Raw genomic sequence first — 14678 nt, 5'->3', positions numbered from 1 at the left:
ATAATACAGTAAGTGCAACTCCACTTAAAAATTTACATTTATACACCTTATACAAATTAAAGATTGCTACACTATTATCTGTGACAGTATAAAGTTTGATTTATGTTAAGTTTCATTACTAAACCACTTCCTGGTTAAATATAAAATGTACTCAATCATTTTTAAAATGGCCCTTGTGGTACTCGGCCAGTATATAAAATATCTGTCATGTAAAATTTAACCATTTACTTTTTTAAAAAATAATCTTCTAACGCTATTTAAACATTTGTTATTGAACTGTTATACTGACACACTGTAGCAGAAGTCATATTTTACCTTCTTGTTTGATCTTGCATTGGTCATCACTGAAAGAAATTAAATTTGTAATGTACTGTCATTTTATTCAAATACAACCGGATGGCTAAATATTAGACAGTTTGCTGGAAAGGTAAATAACATTCCTCTATAAAGAAAAATGAAATTACATTTAAGAAATATTTGTTATCTAAATGTTAATGGGTATAGTGCTACCAGCACAGAAAAGAAATATTATATTGTCTTTAGATCTATCTGAACACTAAATTTAAACTCTTATTACATGTTTATTAATGTTGGTCGCCAGACCACTTTCTTTTTACAGCTGTATCAAATGGAAAAACAAAATTGCTCTTATTGCCGTCCCTATAACAGGAATGGTTTAGTTTCTAACCTCCTTTAAAAAATATACATTTTACAATCCTTGCACCTCAACAAAGGTGACACTGACAATAAATACACTGGTTGGTTGCTTTTTTTTAATCTTTCTTCACAATCAAGAGTCTACAAACTACCTGTTGTAGGCCCTTTCTTTTTTAGATTTCTCCAGTGCCTTGTCCATAGTTTTCTCATTTTCTCCTCTACATTTAGGGCAGTACCATTTGCCCTTTGGTTTATGATTGAGTCCCACACATGAAAAATGAAACCACTCAATTGGGCACTCATCATTATCACATCCTATCATTTCTCCATAGGAGACTTGATTACACAAGCAGTATGTTGGCTCATTGGGATCAATAGGAAGATCCGCAGGGGAAGCCTCCCTCTCTGCTTTAGCCTTAGACCTCTTCTTTTTCTTGGATGTTTTTGCTTTCTTCTCCTTTGGCATTCCTGAGGTGATGTCGTCATGATCATGATTATTAGAAGCGTTTTCTCGATTTTCATTATTTCTTTGCCTCCTAGACCTCTTATTGTTGGGCTTTTCAGCCTGAGTGATTGTCTCATTCTTTGACTTATCTTGGCTGGCTTTGCCACTGTTTCCAGTGGTCTCATTTGTCTCTGGACAGGTCTCAAATAGTTCCACATGACTGTCCACTTGCCTGGTTCTATTCTCAACAAGCTCCACCATCTGACTGACAATTTGGATCTTTTCATCTCCTAGTTCCTGACTCCGGATCAGTGCTCTCTGTATGCAATGCAAAAGTCTTCTCTTTTGCACTGCATCGGTCTCTCGTTTGAACTTTTCATAATAATCATCCAGCTCCTTTAAGATCTCTGCAAAGGAAAAAAGTAAAACTATAAATATTCTGCACATACAGAATGGCTGAACAAAACCTCCCCATACTATTGCCTCCCAAAAGCAGCACTACTTTCTTGTAAAGTACAAAGCTCATCAAAGGCAGCCACACTGAAGTTGAAATCTGACAAGAAGTGGCTCACATCTACAGCTGAATAGTTGGTCTCTCTGGAACAAAATGCGAATGCCATCTAGTTTAAATTTAGAAATGTATTATTATAAATAATTTCATTTTAGACTGTTACACCCTGTGCGAGTTTTGTGGGTGCGGCAGTCTATGATGTCTATGAAGCAGCTTGTCACAATGAAGGGAAGTTACAGATTTGCCAGGTAAGTGGCCTAGATCTTCAAGACTTTTCCTTTTAGACAAATCAATGAAGCAAAAGAAGATTATTTTATATTTCCATCATCATTGGCAACTCCAAAATTTGTTCTAAAATCAGAGGCGGAACTAAAATATCATAGTGGTTCTTCAGACCATCTTTCACGTATTAACATTAACACTCTGCTTAAAAAATCAAAGAAACTCCCTCCAAACCAAAGACGACAGGACTGCCATTTACATTTTGGCCACAAGAAATGGTTGAAACAGGCGGAGGGAGAGCGAGTGAGCTAATCACTGCAGAAAACAGATGCTGAGTTATTTAGTAATGGCTATCATACTTGACTTCTGATGCACAAGAATTCTGAATGCCGTGAGCTAGGTCCTGAGCTACAATGAGCTTTATTTGATACCGCTGGGATGGGGGTTAGAAGTGTCTCTAAGGCCTTGTCTACACTAAACAGTTTTGTCTACGCAAGTTATGCCGACAATCAAAAATTATAATAAATTTTAATTTAGTATAATGAAATCATTTGTGCATGTTAACACAACGCTCCTTCTATCAGCGGAGCACGTCCACAGTTGCTGCTCGAGCATCGACAGAGAGAGCAGTGCACTGTGGGTATTTATCCCACGGGGCTACTCGCCATCTTCTGCAGCTAGGAGTTCTGGGAAGGTGGAGTGGATTGAAGTGCATCATTGGTGAGGGCTCAATGTCCCATGATGCAGTTTTTTCTGTACCATCATTCCATGGGCTTTCAACTGCGTTTTGTGGCATTTTTCAATGGCCCCTGTTTACTGTGCACTCGCAATCTCTGTCTGAAAGGATGGATCCTGCATTGCTCTCTATTGTTGTGGTCACTGTTATGAACACATCATGGTTGGTCACTGAGTATATCACGAGCACCCAATTTAAACAGGAATCAGAAGTGCCTGACCCGCTGTGTGCCATGGAAAGAAACAACACCAGATTGCTTTTGGCATTCATGGAGCAGCTGCACATGGTGAACCATCACTTTTGGGCCCAGGAAACAAGCGCTGAGATTGCAAATCTGGGATGATGAGCAGTGGCTGCAAAACTTTTTGATGCAGAGCGCACCTCCCTGGAACTGTGTGTGGAGAGAGCCCCAGCAGTGCGGCGCAAGGACACCAAAATGAGAGCTGCCCTCTGAGTGGAGAAGCACGTGGCGATCGCTGTGTGGAAGCTGGCGACTCCAGACTGCTACCGGTTGGTTGTGAATCAGTTTGGAGTTGAGAAGTCAACCATTGGGGCTGCGGTAATGCAAGTGTGCAGGGCCATTAACCACATCCTGCTACAAAGGACTGTGACCCTTGGCAATGTGCATGAAACAGTGGATGTCTCTGCGACAATGGGATTCCCTAAGTAAGACAGGGCAATAGATGGCAGGCATATGCCAATTTTGGCACCAGACCACCTTGCAATAGAGTACATCAATAGAAAGGGGTATTTCTCAATGGTGTTGCAGGCACTTATGGATCACCATGGGCGTTTCACTGACATCAATGTGGGGTGGTCCAAAAAGGTGCATGACACATGCATCTTCAGAAACACTGGTCCGTACAGAAAGCTGCAAGCAGGGACTTTCTTTCCAGACTAAAAGATTCCAATGGGGGATACTGAAATGCCCATAGTGATCCTGGGAAACCTGACCTATCCCTTACTGTCAGGGCTCATGAAGCCTTACACGGGAAACCTGGACAGCAGCAAGGAGCACTTCAACAATAGGCTGAGCAGGTGCAGAATGACTGTAGAATGTACGTTTAGCAGATTAAAAACAGGCTGGCGATGCCTTTATGGCAAGTTGGACCTAAATGAGGAAAATATTCCCATGGTCATAGCAGCCTGCTGGGTGCTCCATAATATTTGTGAGGCTAAAGGTGAGACGTTTCCCATAGGGTTGTGTGGAGGCGGATCACCTGGCAGCTGATTTTGAGCAGCCAGATACCAAGGCTGAGGTGCACCGGGGGAGAGCAATTTGAATCGGGGAGACTTTGAGGCAAAACTCTGACAATGAGCTCCAGTAATGTGTCATTCTATACAGCACTCTGCCATGCTTTATTAACTTGCCGCGTTGTATGAAAATTTTGATGATTCCTGACCGGGATGTGTAGTCAGCAAATGATGAAATTGCCACTGTGTATTAATTCCAGCATAAACCACTGTGTTTTGGAGACAAATAAAGATTGGTTATCGTTCAAAGAGTTTGTTTTTATTAAATACCAATTAACAACACATACAAAGGGCTTGGTGGGAAAGGAGATAACAATGAAGGGCAGTGTAGGCTCTCATAGCTGAGTGTAAGTCCAGCTAGCATTTTGGAAGCTGTCCAAAGAGGTGGAGTGAGCAGGTACCAAGATGGGCCGGGAAGTTGCACGGAATGTGTGGGAGGAGTTTGGGGAGTGCATGGAAGGCAGTTCTGTATCATCTGCAGGGCGGTCGAGCACATGAATTCTGCCTGCGGTGTGATTAGGGACTTCAACAACTCTGTTTGCTCTTCCATCACTTTTATCATTTGCTCCTAGCCCACTAAAATTCACTCCTAGCTCTCCTTTCTGACCTGCCTATTTTATAATTTTTTTTTTTTAAGTGTCTCTCCACAACCTGCATTCTTGTTTTTTGGCCTCTGAGGATTGGAGCAACTCTCGGAACATGTCCTCCTTGCCTTACCTGGCGGAGGCACTCCGCCAGTGTGTAGGGGGTTCCACTGAAGGCCACAGCTGTAGAAACACAAGAAACAATAAACAGAAGCATGAATGTTAGTGCACACACTGCATCGACTCATTATAGTAAAATGCACTTTTTAAAAATATGAATCAGTTTCTCACGGTCTCTTAGCAAGCAGACAGCCTAGTGAACACCCTAAATATGGTGAGGCCGGCCTAAGGGAGAGGAGGGTGCGCTCAAGATGGGGCAAAAGGTCTCTGTGTCCTTTTTAAAGGGGATCACTGCAGATGACATGGGACAATATTGTAAATTCTGCCACCATTTTCCATAGGCAGGGGTAAATGAAGATGCTATCTCACTCTTGAAGGTAAGCAAGGATGTAAGGGTGCATCTCTTGCATGCATGCAGCTTCAGACCGGGTGTTTATGTCACTCACCTGTGTGCCGCTTTGGTTCCTGCACAAGTGATTGCTGATTGGCACGGGAAAGTTTCCTACAATGGGGGAAGGAACAAAGCAGCTCTGCCAACGAACCTTCAGCAGAGGATTGGTGAGTACCTCCAGGAAAGTTTTCTAGGAGATCTCTCTGGAGAATTCCCGTGAAATCTTGGTGCACATTAACACGCTGTTTCACCGCACTGCTTTGCTGCATACGGGAATGTAAAGCACATGGTAACACAGCTAGTCTTATACATTTCTATCCCTTTACCCACTTCTACAATATATACAAAGCAAAGGACAGCTCTACTTCATATCACGTCAGCTCAAAAAGATCACTTACCAGAGTTCTCCTCTGCCGCATCATACACACCAGAGACGGACTACTGGGACTGGCTGGACCCCTCTGGAGTGGAAAAGAGTTCCTGACTCACCACACCACTGGACGACCCTAAAATGTGCTCGACTTTGTCCTTGGGGCTGTGTCCGCTGTCCGCAGCCCCACCAAAGCATCCATGGGGCTCTTGGAAGTGGGGTTGCTGCCAAGGATGGTGTCCAGCTCTTTACAGAAGCAGCAGGTCTTTAGCGCAGCACCAGAGGGACTATTTACCTCCCTTGCCTTCTGGTACGCCTGCCTCAGCTCCTTTACCTTCGTGCACACTGATGCATGTCCATTTGTAGCTCTTATCCAACACGCCAGAAGAAATCTGACCGTAAGTATCACAGTTCCTACAGCTGGACCAGAGCTGGGACTGCACAGCCTCCTCTCCCCACAACACCAGCAGATCTAATGACTCAGGTGTGCTCCAAGCGGGACAGCGTTTGTTGCATGGAGCTGCCATGGTCAGCTGGAAAGATTGTTCTGAGCTGTCCACACTGAGCAAACAGGAAGTGGAATTTCAAAAATTTCCAGGCCTTTAAAGGGGGAGGGATGGATACCTGGGTGCAAAGCAGTCAAGTATAAACTACTGACCAGAGCAGTCAGGATGGATATTGTGGGACACCTCCTGGAGACCATTTACAGCAACATAACCAAGTGCAGTGTCTACACTGCCAATGTAACTTTGCTGCAAAAAGCTCTATGCCTCTTGTTGAGGTGGTTTTATTTTGACAGCAAAGTAGGAGAATTTTGTTGGCAGAAGGAGCATTGTGTGTACATCTCCATTGTCTTGTCAATGAAACCTGACTTTTGTTGACAAAACTGTAATGTAGACAAGGCCTTAAGCTACCCTTCTGTTCCTCCGAGTCTTTGGCAGGTGAGAGCCAAAGTCTAAGGATTGCTGGATCAGGACTGCAATATACAAACTATAGGTATTTTAGGTATTTTACCTCCTTTTAAGATGTGCAGGACGCTTGGATACATGCCTGCGTGTGACCATGTTCCTCCCGCACCAACATATTCTGAAATGTGAGTAAATACACGCATCTATTTTCAATATGTATTTAACCAGAGAAAATAAGTATTTAGGACATTCAAATATATTTGGCAACAGTTGGAGCAGTTATGATCTCAGATTTAAAATAGTAAAAGTATAAACCAAATGGAGATTGTCCTACTTACTATAAGGATTTTTTTCAACAGACAGACATTGTTTTGGAGAGAGAGAAATTTTAAAGGGTCAAATGTGTGATTCTAGAGTTCATAATTGTGAAAAATAGATGGATGTGTTTGATTTGTGCTCATTTCATCAAACTCCATTCAATATCAGTGAGACATGTTAGATTCCTTTCCCTTTCACCATCATAAATATATTCATTCCTCATCAGATATTATCTAGAATAAGGATTCTTTTCTCTCTTTTTTTTTTTAAATTGCATCATGATCTATTTCTCTTTCCATTCACCTTGAAATGAACACAAAGGCTTCTGAGAAGAACAGTTTAGCTTATTAACCAAGAATGAAGGTTTTAGAAAAATGTAAGACTTGGCAGAAAAAGCAGACAAGTAACTCAGTTAACCTAATAAATATTACAGTCACATCTACATTTAAATAAAATAGCAAAGCTCTGACTTTGAATTTTACAAATGTGGACATATATCTCCCTAATAAGACTTTCTTTTGGACAAGAAAACATGCTAATAGCTCTTGTTACACAACTAAATCCAACAAAGCTGTTGCTATTTAGGCTTTTGTCATGATTAGGATAAAAAAGATGTTTGTTTTTTGATAACATGTTAACTAACACATTCTAATTTAGATACAGCTAGTTGTACTATAGCAGGTAGAATTAGTGTGAATAAGCTAGCTAACCTTCTTAAAAAAAACAAAACCTTTTATCCTAACCAAGACAAACTCTTAGAGATTAAGTATGGTGGGAGATTAAACATTTATCATCATTATTCCCTATGACTTAAATTCAGAAGTCTATATTCCAATGTTGTGGCACTTTGCCACTGTCATTAATAGATTAGCCCACTTGAATTTGACATACAGATAATCTTTCTAGGAGAAATCCTTTTCTTTGTGGATATCCAAAGAATGTTTCTCTATAGGCTACTAATATTTTTAGTGGCAAAATAGTTTAATTCGGTTCTCCATTCCTATTACTAAAGCTTCATTTTAAATATGCTATATGCACATGAAAAACATACCATTATCACACTCCTAGCATTGCTCTACTATTTAATATATTGGTAAGGCATATTTCATTTAGTCATAATAACCTTGATCCTGCTAGCGGCAGAGCACTTCCTGTGAGTTCACCTAAAGTTGCTCAGCACAACACAAGATACTGAGTGATACAGTTGGCTGCTGTTTACAACTGTGCCCAAATAAAAAGGGTTGCTCAGCAACAAGTGAGTGTTCTGATGGATGGAACTGGGAGACTGTTGTACTAGATAAGAAAATAAGTTTCTTAGCAGCTATTTCAGCTGAAAGTTGTGACAGGCTCTAATTTGTAATATTCCTTAGAGAAGCAGACTCAGCAGCATGGCTTGCCTGTCCTCTCCAGAATGGCTAATACTAATCCACTCTCGGGTAAATACTGTATAGGCCCTATGCAAGAGCCTCGCTGTTATAGGTTGTTGACTATCTTGGGAGACATTGAGAGTCCCTGTTTTACTCTGTCACCTGTATATTTAAAGCATGTTGGGAAAGTTACAAATGCAAAAATCACATGCTGGGAATTTTGTGCACCTTGTAACTCCGTAGGCTGCAGAGGACACAAACTATCGGTTTTTTTGCTGTGTAGCATCAGAAAGCACACCCTCAGCCATAAGAATGAAAACATAGGCAATACCCATCAGACACTCTAAGTACTGCACTTGCTGAGCTAAAAAGTTTCTCACAACACAAATTCTCTTTGCAACATTTATTTCAACATTATCCACTGCTCTGCACTGAAAGTCTCTAAGCCAATAAAATCAGAGGTTTAAAATATATAGTTATAGAGATAAATTTGGCTACCTTTTTCTACTATTTGCCCAGCTCCCCTGTGACCCATATTTGAATAAGAGTCACAGATTTATTTTCCGAGTTTGAAATATTTACCTCACTGTTCCCACTGATTGATGGCAGCAAGCTCAGGCCCCCATAAAGGTAACTAATTGGAATATTCAGTGTTGACCTGGAATAACAGCCAGTTCCTGTGCTGCAAAGATTATTTTTGTCTGCATTAAGCAAAGCAAACTGCTGGTTTGATGCCTGCAAGGGTATAAATCTTGACTTGTGTCATTTTAATTTTTTTCAGAAAACATAAATGAAGAAAAGGCTCTATTTCAACAGTCACTTGAATGGCTCTGAGTCGGGGCCCCCACCCTTCTCTTCTAACAAAGATCTAGAGGCCAAGTAACGGGGCACTTGATTACTCCGGTGGAAACAGATAGTTGCCCTATATCTGCCTATCCTTTTATAGTGCCAGTGGTCTGGTGTGCATGCTCTCAGGTTGAGGCCAGCATAATCATTTTCCACCATTGCTAATATTGGTACAGCTCCATCAATAGACAAGGTGCCAGCAGCTGCCAACATCACTTTCTCAACTAACCATTCCCAGAGTAGGTCTAAATGGCATACTGAAACTCCCATTGACTTGAAGGGGAGCAGAGCATGCCCAATGCTAAGCACTTTTCAAAATTCCACCTTCAAAAAGGTGACAAATCCAGATGGAAACATGGGTATTGTGTTTTTTTTTTTTTAAACTACAACTTTGTTAGAGGTAGTTTGGGGGAAATGTATATTGTAGAACCTCACTAATTCAATAATTAGGAGAACAGATACTAATTATTAATATTGCAATGTAGTAAATGAACAGTGGTGGCAAAGGATACATATAGCGCAGTACTTTGTTCATTTACTCAACTATAACTCATTTTGTGACACTTTGCCATACATCAGTAAGTTTTATATTTTTGTACAAGTAATGAAATCTGAGTACTAGCACCTTACCACAATGCTCTACTCTTTATTCAATTTTTAAAGGTATGTCAGGAGAGACCACTATTTGTGTGATTCATGAGGATTACTGTTTAATGAAGTGTGTATTTCAAAGCTTCTGGTATACTACCACACACTATAAATCAGCAAAATGCTATGCAAAATTCAATTAAGTTTTTTTTTTAAAAGGAACAATCCCCCATCTAAAATAATTACCAAAATCTTGCTATAAACTATATGCATAAGCCCAATGGTAATTTATATTTCTCGGATCTCCCTCTCCCTTTCAACATCTGAAGAGACTATTGTCCGAAGAAAGGCTAACAGCTGGTTAATTTGCTTTTAAAAAAAAAAAAAATACATGAAGGGTAGGGTGGGGACATCTTGAAGGTTACAGAGCAGAAGAAATTCATAGGTTGTGTTCTGGACTTGCCAGGCAGGCTACCCCGGGGCACGGGGGCTGGGTGTAAATGGCATCCCTCTGTGGAGAGGAAAGGGAGCTCCCAGGACACTGGCGTGGGGGGCAGATTTGCAAGGAGCCCGTTTCCGGGCTAGCAACCAGGCTGGGCGTTGGCTGTCGCACGCCTGGAGTGGGGCTGCCCAGGCGGAGGCCAGGATCGCGTCTCTTCCCCGTCCAGGGGAGATGTGGGACGGAGGGGCTGAAGGTTTGGGGGTTCGGGCCAGCCGCGGGCGGGCGGCTCCGCTCCGTCCAGTTGGAGCCAAGCCCCGCTGCAGGAGCGCCCGGCCCAGGCGAAGACAGCGGGACTCGTCCCCCGCAGCAAGGACCCGAGTCCCGGGGACCCGCCCCGCGCGAGCTCCGCCCCGAAGCGCCGGGGGCCGCGTCCCGGGAAGGGCGCTTGGCAGCGGAAGGTCCCGCCAGCCCCGCGCCGCCTCAGCGCCCCGCCCCGCCCCACTCGGAGGCCGCGAGGCCGGTGGAGTTGCTCCCGCGAGTGCGCCCCCTGCCGGTCTCTCTCGATTCCCAGCCTCACTTCCCGGCTCCTCCCCGCACAGCTCTGCGCTGCGCCCCGCCACCATTATAGGCGGAGGCGGGGCACCAGCGGGCGCTCAGCCAACCAGGAAGGCGCTCTATCAGTCTCCTTCAGGAGGCTCCGCCCCTCCTTAGCAACCGGCCACTTGCCAACGCAGCAGGCACAACCAGGACGTGACGTCAGGCTATTGTTCTTTGAACAGGAAATGGGCCCAACCGAGTTTCCCGTTTTATTGGAACAGAGGGAAGGAGGCGAAGCCGAGTCTGCCCTCTACCAATCAGAATCAAAGAGTACACGGATAACCCGCCTTTATCCGTCCAGCACGCCAATCAGAATGAGAAGTGGGAGGAACCCGTCCCTTCCGGCGCAGCAGGCCAATCGGAATCAGAAAACCCGGTACTCAGTTCTCCAGGGCAACCGACCAACCAGAATGGGAGGACCCGCCCACCAATCCCAAGGCTCCAATCAGAACCAGTGGGCGGAGTCAGCACAGGTCCCCCACCTAAAAAGGTGTCAATCAGAATCCGAAGGCCAAAGTTGCGCCCAACTCGCGCAGCCCATGGCGCCAATCAGAAACGGGGAGGCGGGAGGGACCTCAAGATATTCAAATCAACCCCACAAAAAAAAAGGGGCTTCGGAAACGCCGCGAGGAGGCGGAGCTAGAAGGCGGAACAGCGAGCCCGGGCAGTGAGCAGCAGAGGCTGAGCCGTGGGGGCAGAGCCCGGCCAATAGCGCGAGGCGGAGGCGGGGCGAACCACGATATGCTAATGAGGGAGGGCTATAAATGACGCAGCGAGCAGGGTGACTGATTCCGACATAGCGCGGACGCAGCTACTGTTTGCACGATGGTGGTCGTGCAGGAAGGCGCGCCGCCCTACACCTCCACCCCCGCACCGGGCAGCGCTGCCCTGTAGCCCCTGCTGCCGGTGCCTTCGATGGGGATCTTTCCACCAGTCTCTTCCCCGCGTGCGGGGAAGGGAGCCCGCAGATCCGCGGCAAGTGCCGCAGAGACCAGAAACCCACCCCCACGTAGCAGGAGGGGTCCCCTCCAGCACCCTGGGCCACCTCTGCCCGCAGCGTCCAACAGACCTTCCCCCCCTACGCACACAGCAAGTGACCCAAAGCCCACGCAAACTAACCCCCTTCCCCCCGGGGCAAAGAGACGGCATGCCCCGGAGTGAGTGCAGCCAGCATTCTGCGGGGAGGGGGCACTTAGCATTCAGCTCATCCATAACCCATCCACCGTTTATAACTCCCCCACCCACACGGGCGCTGTTTTACAGGGTGAATCGCACCCCCATTAAAAAGAGCCTGAAGAAAGCAAACCCTGCCCCCCACTCGCATCTAAACCTCCTCCCCCTTCTTCCCTAGCAGCCTCTCTCCCTTACTACAGCCATAATGAATACTGTACATTCCTAAATGTTGTTGTGCTGTAATCTCTCCCTCTGTCCACCCAGCACTTTCCCCGGTACCTACAAAACCTCCCTCCACAACTACACACCCAGAAATAGCCCCCCAGACCCCGCTTCCCTGCCCCCCGTCTTCTTGTCCAGTATTTTAGACTGAAAAGCAGAGTCCTTGCTTAATAAGAGAAGCCGGAGACCTTTTGTTCCGCCCCATGACAAGAGCTAACGCTGCAGATCAGCCCCTCTCTCCTCTTCTAGGCTCTCTTTTCCTGCTTTCTCCCTCCTCCCAGAAATAAAAAACTACCATCCCTGCAGGGTGCCAGGGCAAGGGGTGCCAGGACTCAGCTACCAAGGAAAGAAAAGACACCCACCTAACCCAGCACCACACACACACACAAGAAAGCACTTACCTTGATATTTGGCGTCAATTTCCCTCATCAGGGAGACATTTCTCTGCAGATCGAAGGGCAGAGACTCGATGGAGTCCAGATAATCCTCCACATAGTTCACGAGGTGAAGCTGCTCTCCGTTTGCAGGACTCAACATTTTCATCCGGCAAGACAGTCTTCCTCCCCCCTTCTCTGCGAGACCGAGGGCTGCTCGCTCCAAAGAAGACAGCCCCAATCTGCCCGGCTGGCTCCCTGCCCACCTCGCTGTGGAGCTCCCCAAAACCGAGAGAAGCTACATCTGACTCCTCTCTTGTGAACGCCGAGAGAGAGAGAGAGAGACACGCACCCTCCGCTAGTCCCCACCGCCAGCAGCAGCTGATTGAATGGCTGTCGTTGTGGGTAACTCACGAAGGAGGTGGTAGGAACAATCAGAGGGATTTGTGTGTGCGAAGGGGGAGGCAGGGAGGGGGGCTCAAACCAGATCCTCCGAAACAATCTGGAAACAAAATCTGTGGTGCAAAGTGTCTGACAGAAGCAGCAGCAGCAGCAGCAGCAGCAGCAGCAGCTCCTCCGTGCGCCGCTCCTAGCCTCTCTCCTTCCTTCCACGCTCTTCTCGCCGCCGCTGCTCCCGTCCCCGGTGATATTAATACAGCCTCCCCTCTCGCTATACGCCGCACTTGATCCAACGTGGAAAACCCAAATACCAGTTTCAAACACTTGGGAAACATTCAGCCCCGCCACGCAGCACGCATGCGCACCCCTCCCCTCTACACACTGACCCTTCCCCCCCGCAACAACAGCAGCAGCAGCAGCACAAACGCTGATGTGCATATTCATTATCGCTGCACCTCCTCTCCGTACTCACGTTTAAGAGCAGGAGGTGGGGCTGCTGCAACAGCAGAGCCAAGCGGGGAGGGGGGGGAGCTTGTGCTGCGGCGGCCGGTGAGGTACGGAGGGAACAAATGCGTTCCGCAGGCGAAGGCGCGTGTGTGTGATGCCGGGAGTGCACCGGGAGCCAGGGCACGGTGCTGAGGGGGTACGTGGCCAGCTGGAAAGTGGTGTGGTTACGTGCAAGAGCTCTGACGCTCCAGGGAAAGTTGTGCCTGGTGCTGAGATGACGGCGATGCACGGGGCGTTTGTACATGATGAACTCAGTGGCTGGTGCTTTTACACTGGGGTCACTGGCACAAACTTTGCGCAGCTGGTGGAAACGGCTGCACTGTCCCGCACAGCCTCTCCCGCGGGACGGGAGGTATCGCCGCAGGACTGGGGGAAGATCATGCAACGCCGCTGCTGCTTCTTCAGCCCCGAAATGGACCGCCCAGCTCCCAGGCACGGCTCCCCCGGAGTCCCGCTGAACGGGCACAGGCTCAGTTTGAGTCGCGGTACCCGGATCACCGGCCACTAGCACAGCCACCGCCAGGCAACGGCATGAATTCAAGAGCCACCCAGTCAGCGCAGGCGGCAGCTGACACGGCTGCCAGCCAGTCGCGTCCCGCCCTGCGAGCCAATCGGGGCGGGACAAGCAATGACAATTCTGCCTGGGACACCGCGACAAGGGAGGGGAAGGAATGCGCACGCGCCTTCTGACGAGGGGCGACGAGAAAATGGAGGTGGGGGAGTTAAACTACATTTCCCAACAGCCCCTGGGGCCCCGAGCATGCGCCGTACACGTGTGCACTGCGGGGCGGGCAGAAAAATCCCTCGCACATGCCCATGCAGGAAACAAAGGGGTTACTGGGGAGGGAGGGGACAGCGCGTGTGTGGTGGGGAGGGTCTGCGGGGGCTCGCGTGTGAGGGGGAGGGAAGTGCCTCAGCGGTGTAAGGGGCCATACCCTATGGAGGGGGAGGGGAGGCTAGGCGGTGCCGCCCGTGTGAGGGTGGGTGGAATTGGAGTGGGGATGCCTGGGGGACCTTTATGCAGCCCCGTCCCCTGTCAGCTTCCTGCCCAACTGGGCTCCTGTGTTCTTAAACGTAATTTGAGGAGAACAATGAAATTCATCCCCTCACCCCCCCTCTTTTCTACTTGGACAGCTCAAGAAGCCCTGTAAGTCCTCTGGGTCTCTGGTTTTCCTCCACGTTTTCGTTGGCTCATCCGAGATGAGGACTGGCTGCCCTCTGGCCAGAAGGGGCCAGCTTAGAATCATAGGCCATCAGGGTTGGAAGGCACCGACCTTAGGAGATCATCTAGTCCAACCCCCTGCTCAAAGCAGGGCCAATCCCCAGCTTTTGCACCAGATCCCTAAATGGCCTTCTCAAGGTTTGAACTCACAACCCTGGGTTTAGCAGGCCAATGCTCAAGCCACTGAGCTATCCCCCCTCCTTGTTGTAGCTTTATCAAAATAGCTTTTCATCCAGCAATTTGAGTTAAAAGCCAACCAAAAAGGAAAAAACAAACAAACCAGCAGGAAAGTTTAAAACTGTCTGGAAAATTAATCACATTTCTAAACTAATTTGGTTTTACTTCGTTGGCAGCTGAGATGTCCTATCTCCACTAGTTCTCTAGTTGCCCACAGAAAATGAAAAAAGTGATGCCTGAGCTATTAA

General features: G+C 47.1%; 1 protein-coding gene and 1 long non-coding RNA gene across 3 annotated transcripts; one reads left to right on the top strand and one right to left on the bottom strand.

Annotated features, from left to right (window-relative positions):
- Window positions 1-248: 248 nt before the first annotated feature.
- ING1 (inhibitor of growth family member 1) lies at window positions 249-12965 on the bottom strand. Of its 2 annotated transcripts, none has more exons than XM_038383999.2 (2): window positions 12153-12965; window positions 249-1509 (listed from the first exon to the last, which is right to left on the bottom strand). In XM_038383999.2, the coding sequence occupies exons 1-2, from the start codon at window positions 12292-12294 to the stop codon at window positions 806-808; spliced, it is 846 nt and encodes a 281-aa protein (XP_038239927.1). In that variant the 5' UTR covers window positions 12295-12965; the 3' UTR covers window positions 249-805. The 2 variants fall into 2 exon arrangements, with proteins under 2 accessions (XP_038239927.1, XP_038239946.1); XM_038384018.2 differs by lacking the exon at window positions 12153-12965 and adding an exon at window positions 4477-4565.
- Window positions 5554-9101, top strand: LOC122455909. The gene is made up of 2 exons (XR_006274491.1): window positions 5554-5688; window positions 8665-9101. It is a non-coding gene; the product is annotated as an uncharacterized LOC122455909 (long non-coding RNA).
- Window positions 12966-14678: the final 1713 nt, after the last annotated feature.

The sequence above is a fragment of the Dermochelys coriacea genome, chromosome 1 (assembly GCF_009764565.3).
Source record: "Dermochelys coriacea isolate rDerCor1 chromosome 1, rDerCor1.pri.v4, whole genome shotgun sequence".
NCBI lineage: Eukaryota > Metazoa > Chordata > Testudines > Dermochelyidae > Dermochelys > Dermochelys coriacea.
This window is presented reverse-complemented; position numbering and strand designations above follow the sequence as displayed.

Excerpts from the sequence above, each read along its gene's own strand:
- ING1 (XM_038383999.2), bottom strand. The coding sequence starts at position 12,294 with ATGAAAATGTTGAGTCCTGCAAACGGAGAGCAGCTTCACCTCGTGAAC. Across the intron at positions 1,510-12,152 it reads AATTGACGCCAAATATCAAG|AGATCTTAAAGGAGCTGGAT; the intron begins GTAAGTGCTTTC and ends TTTCCTTTGCAG.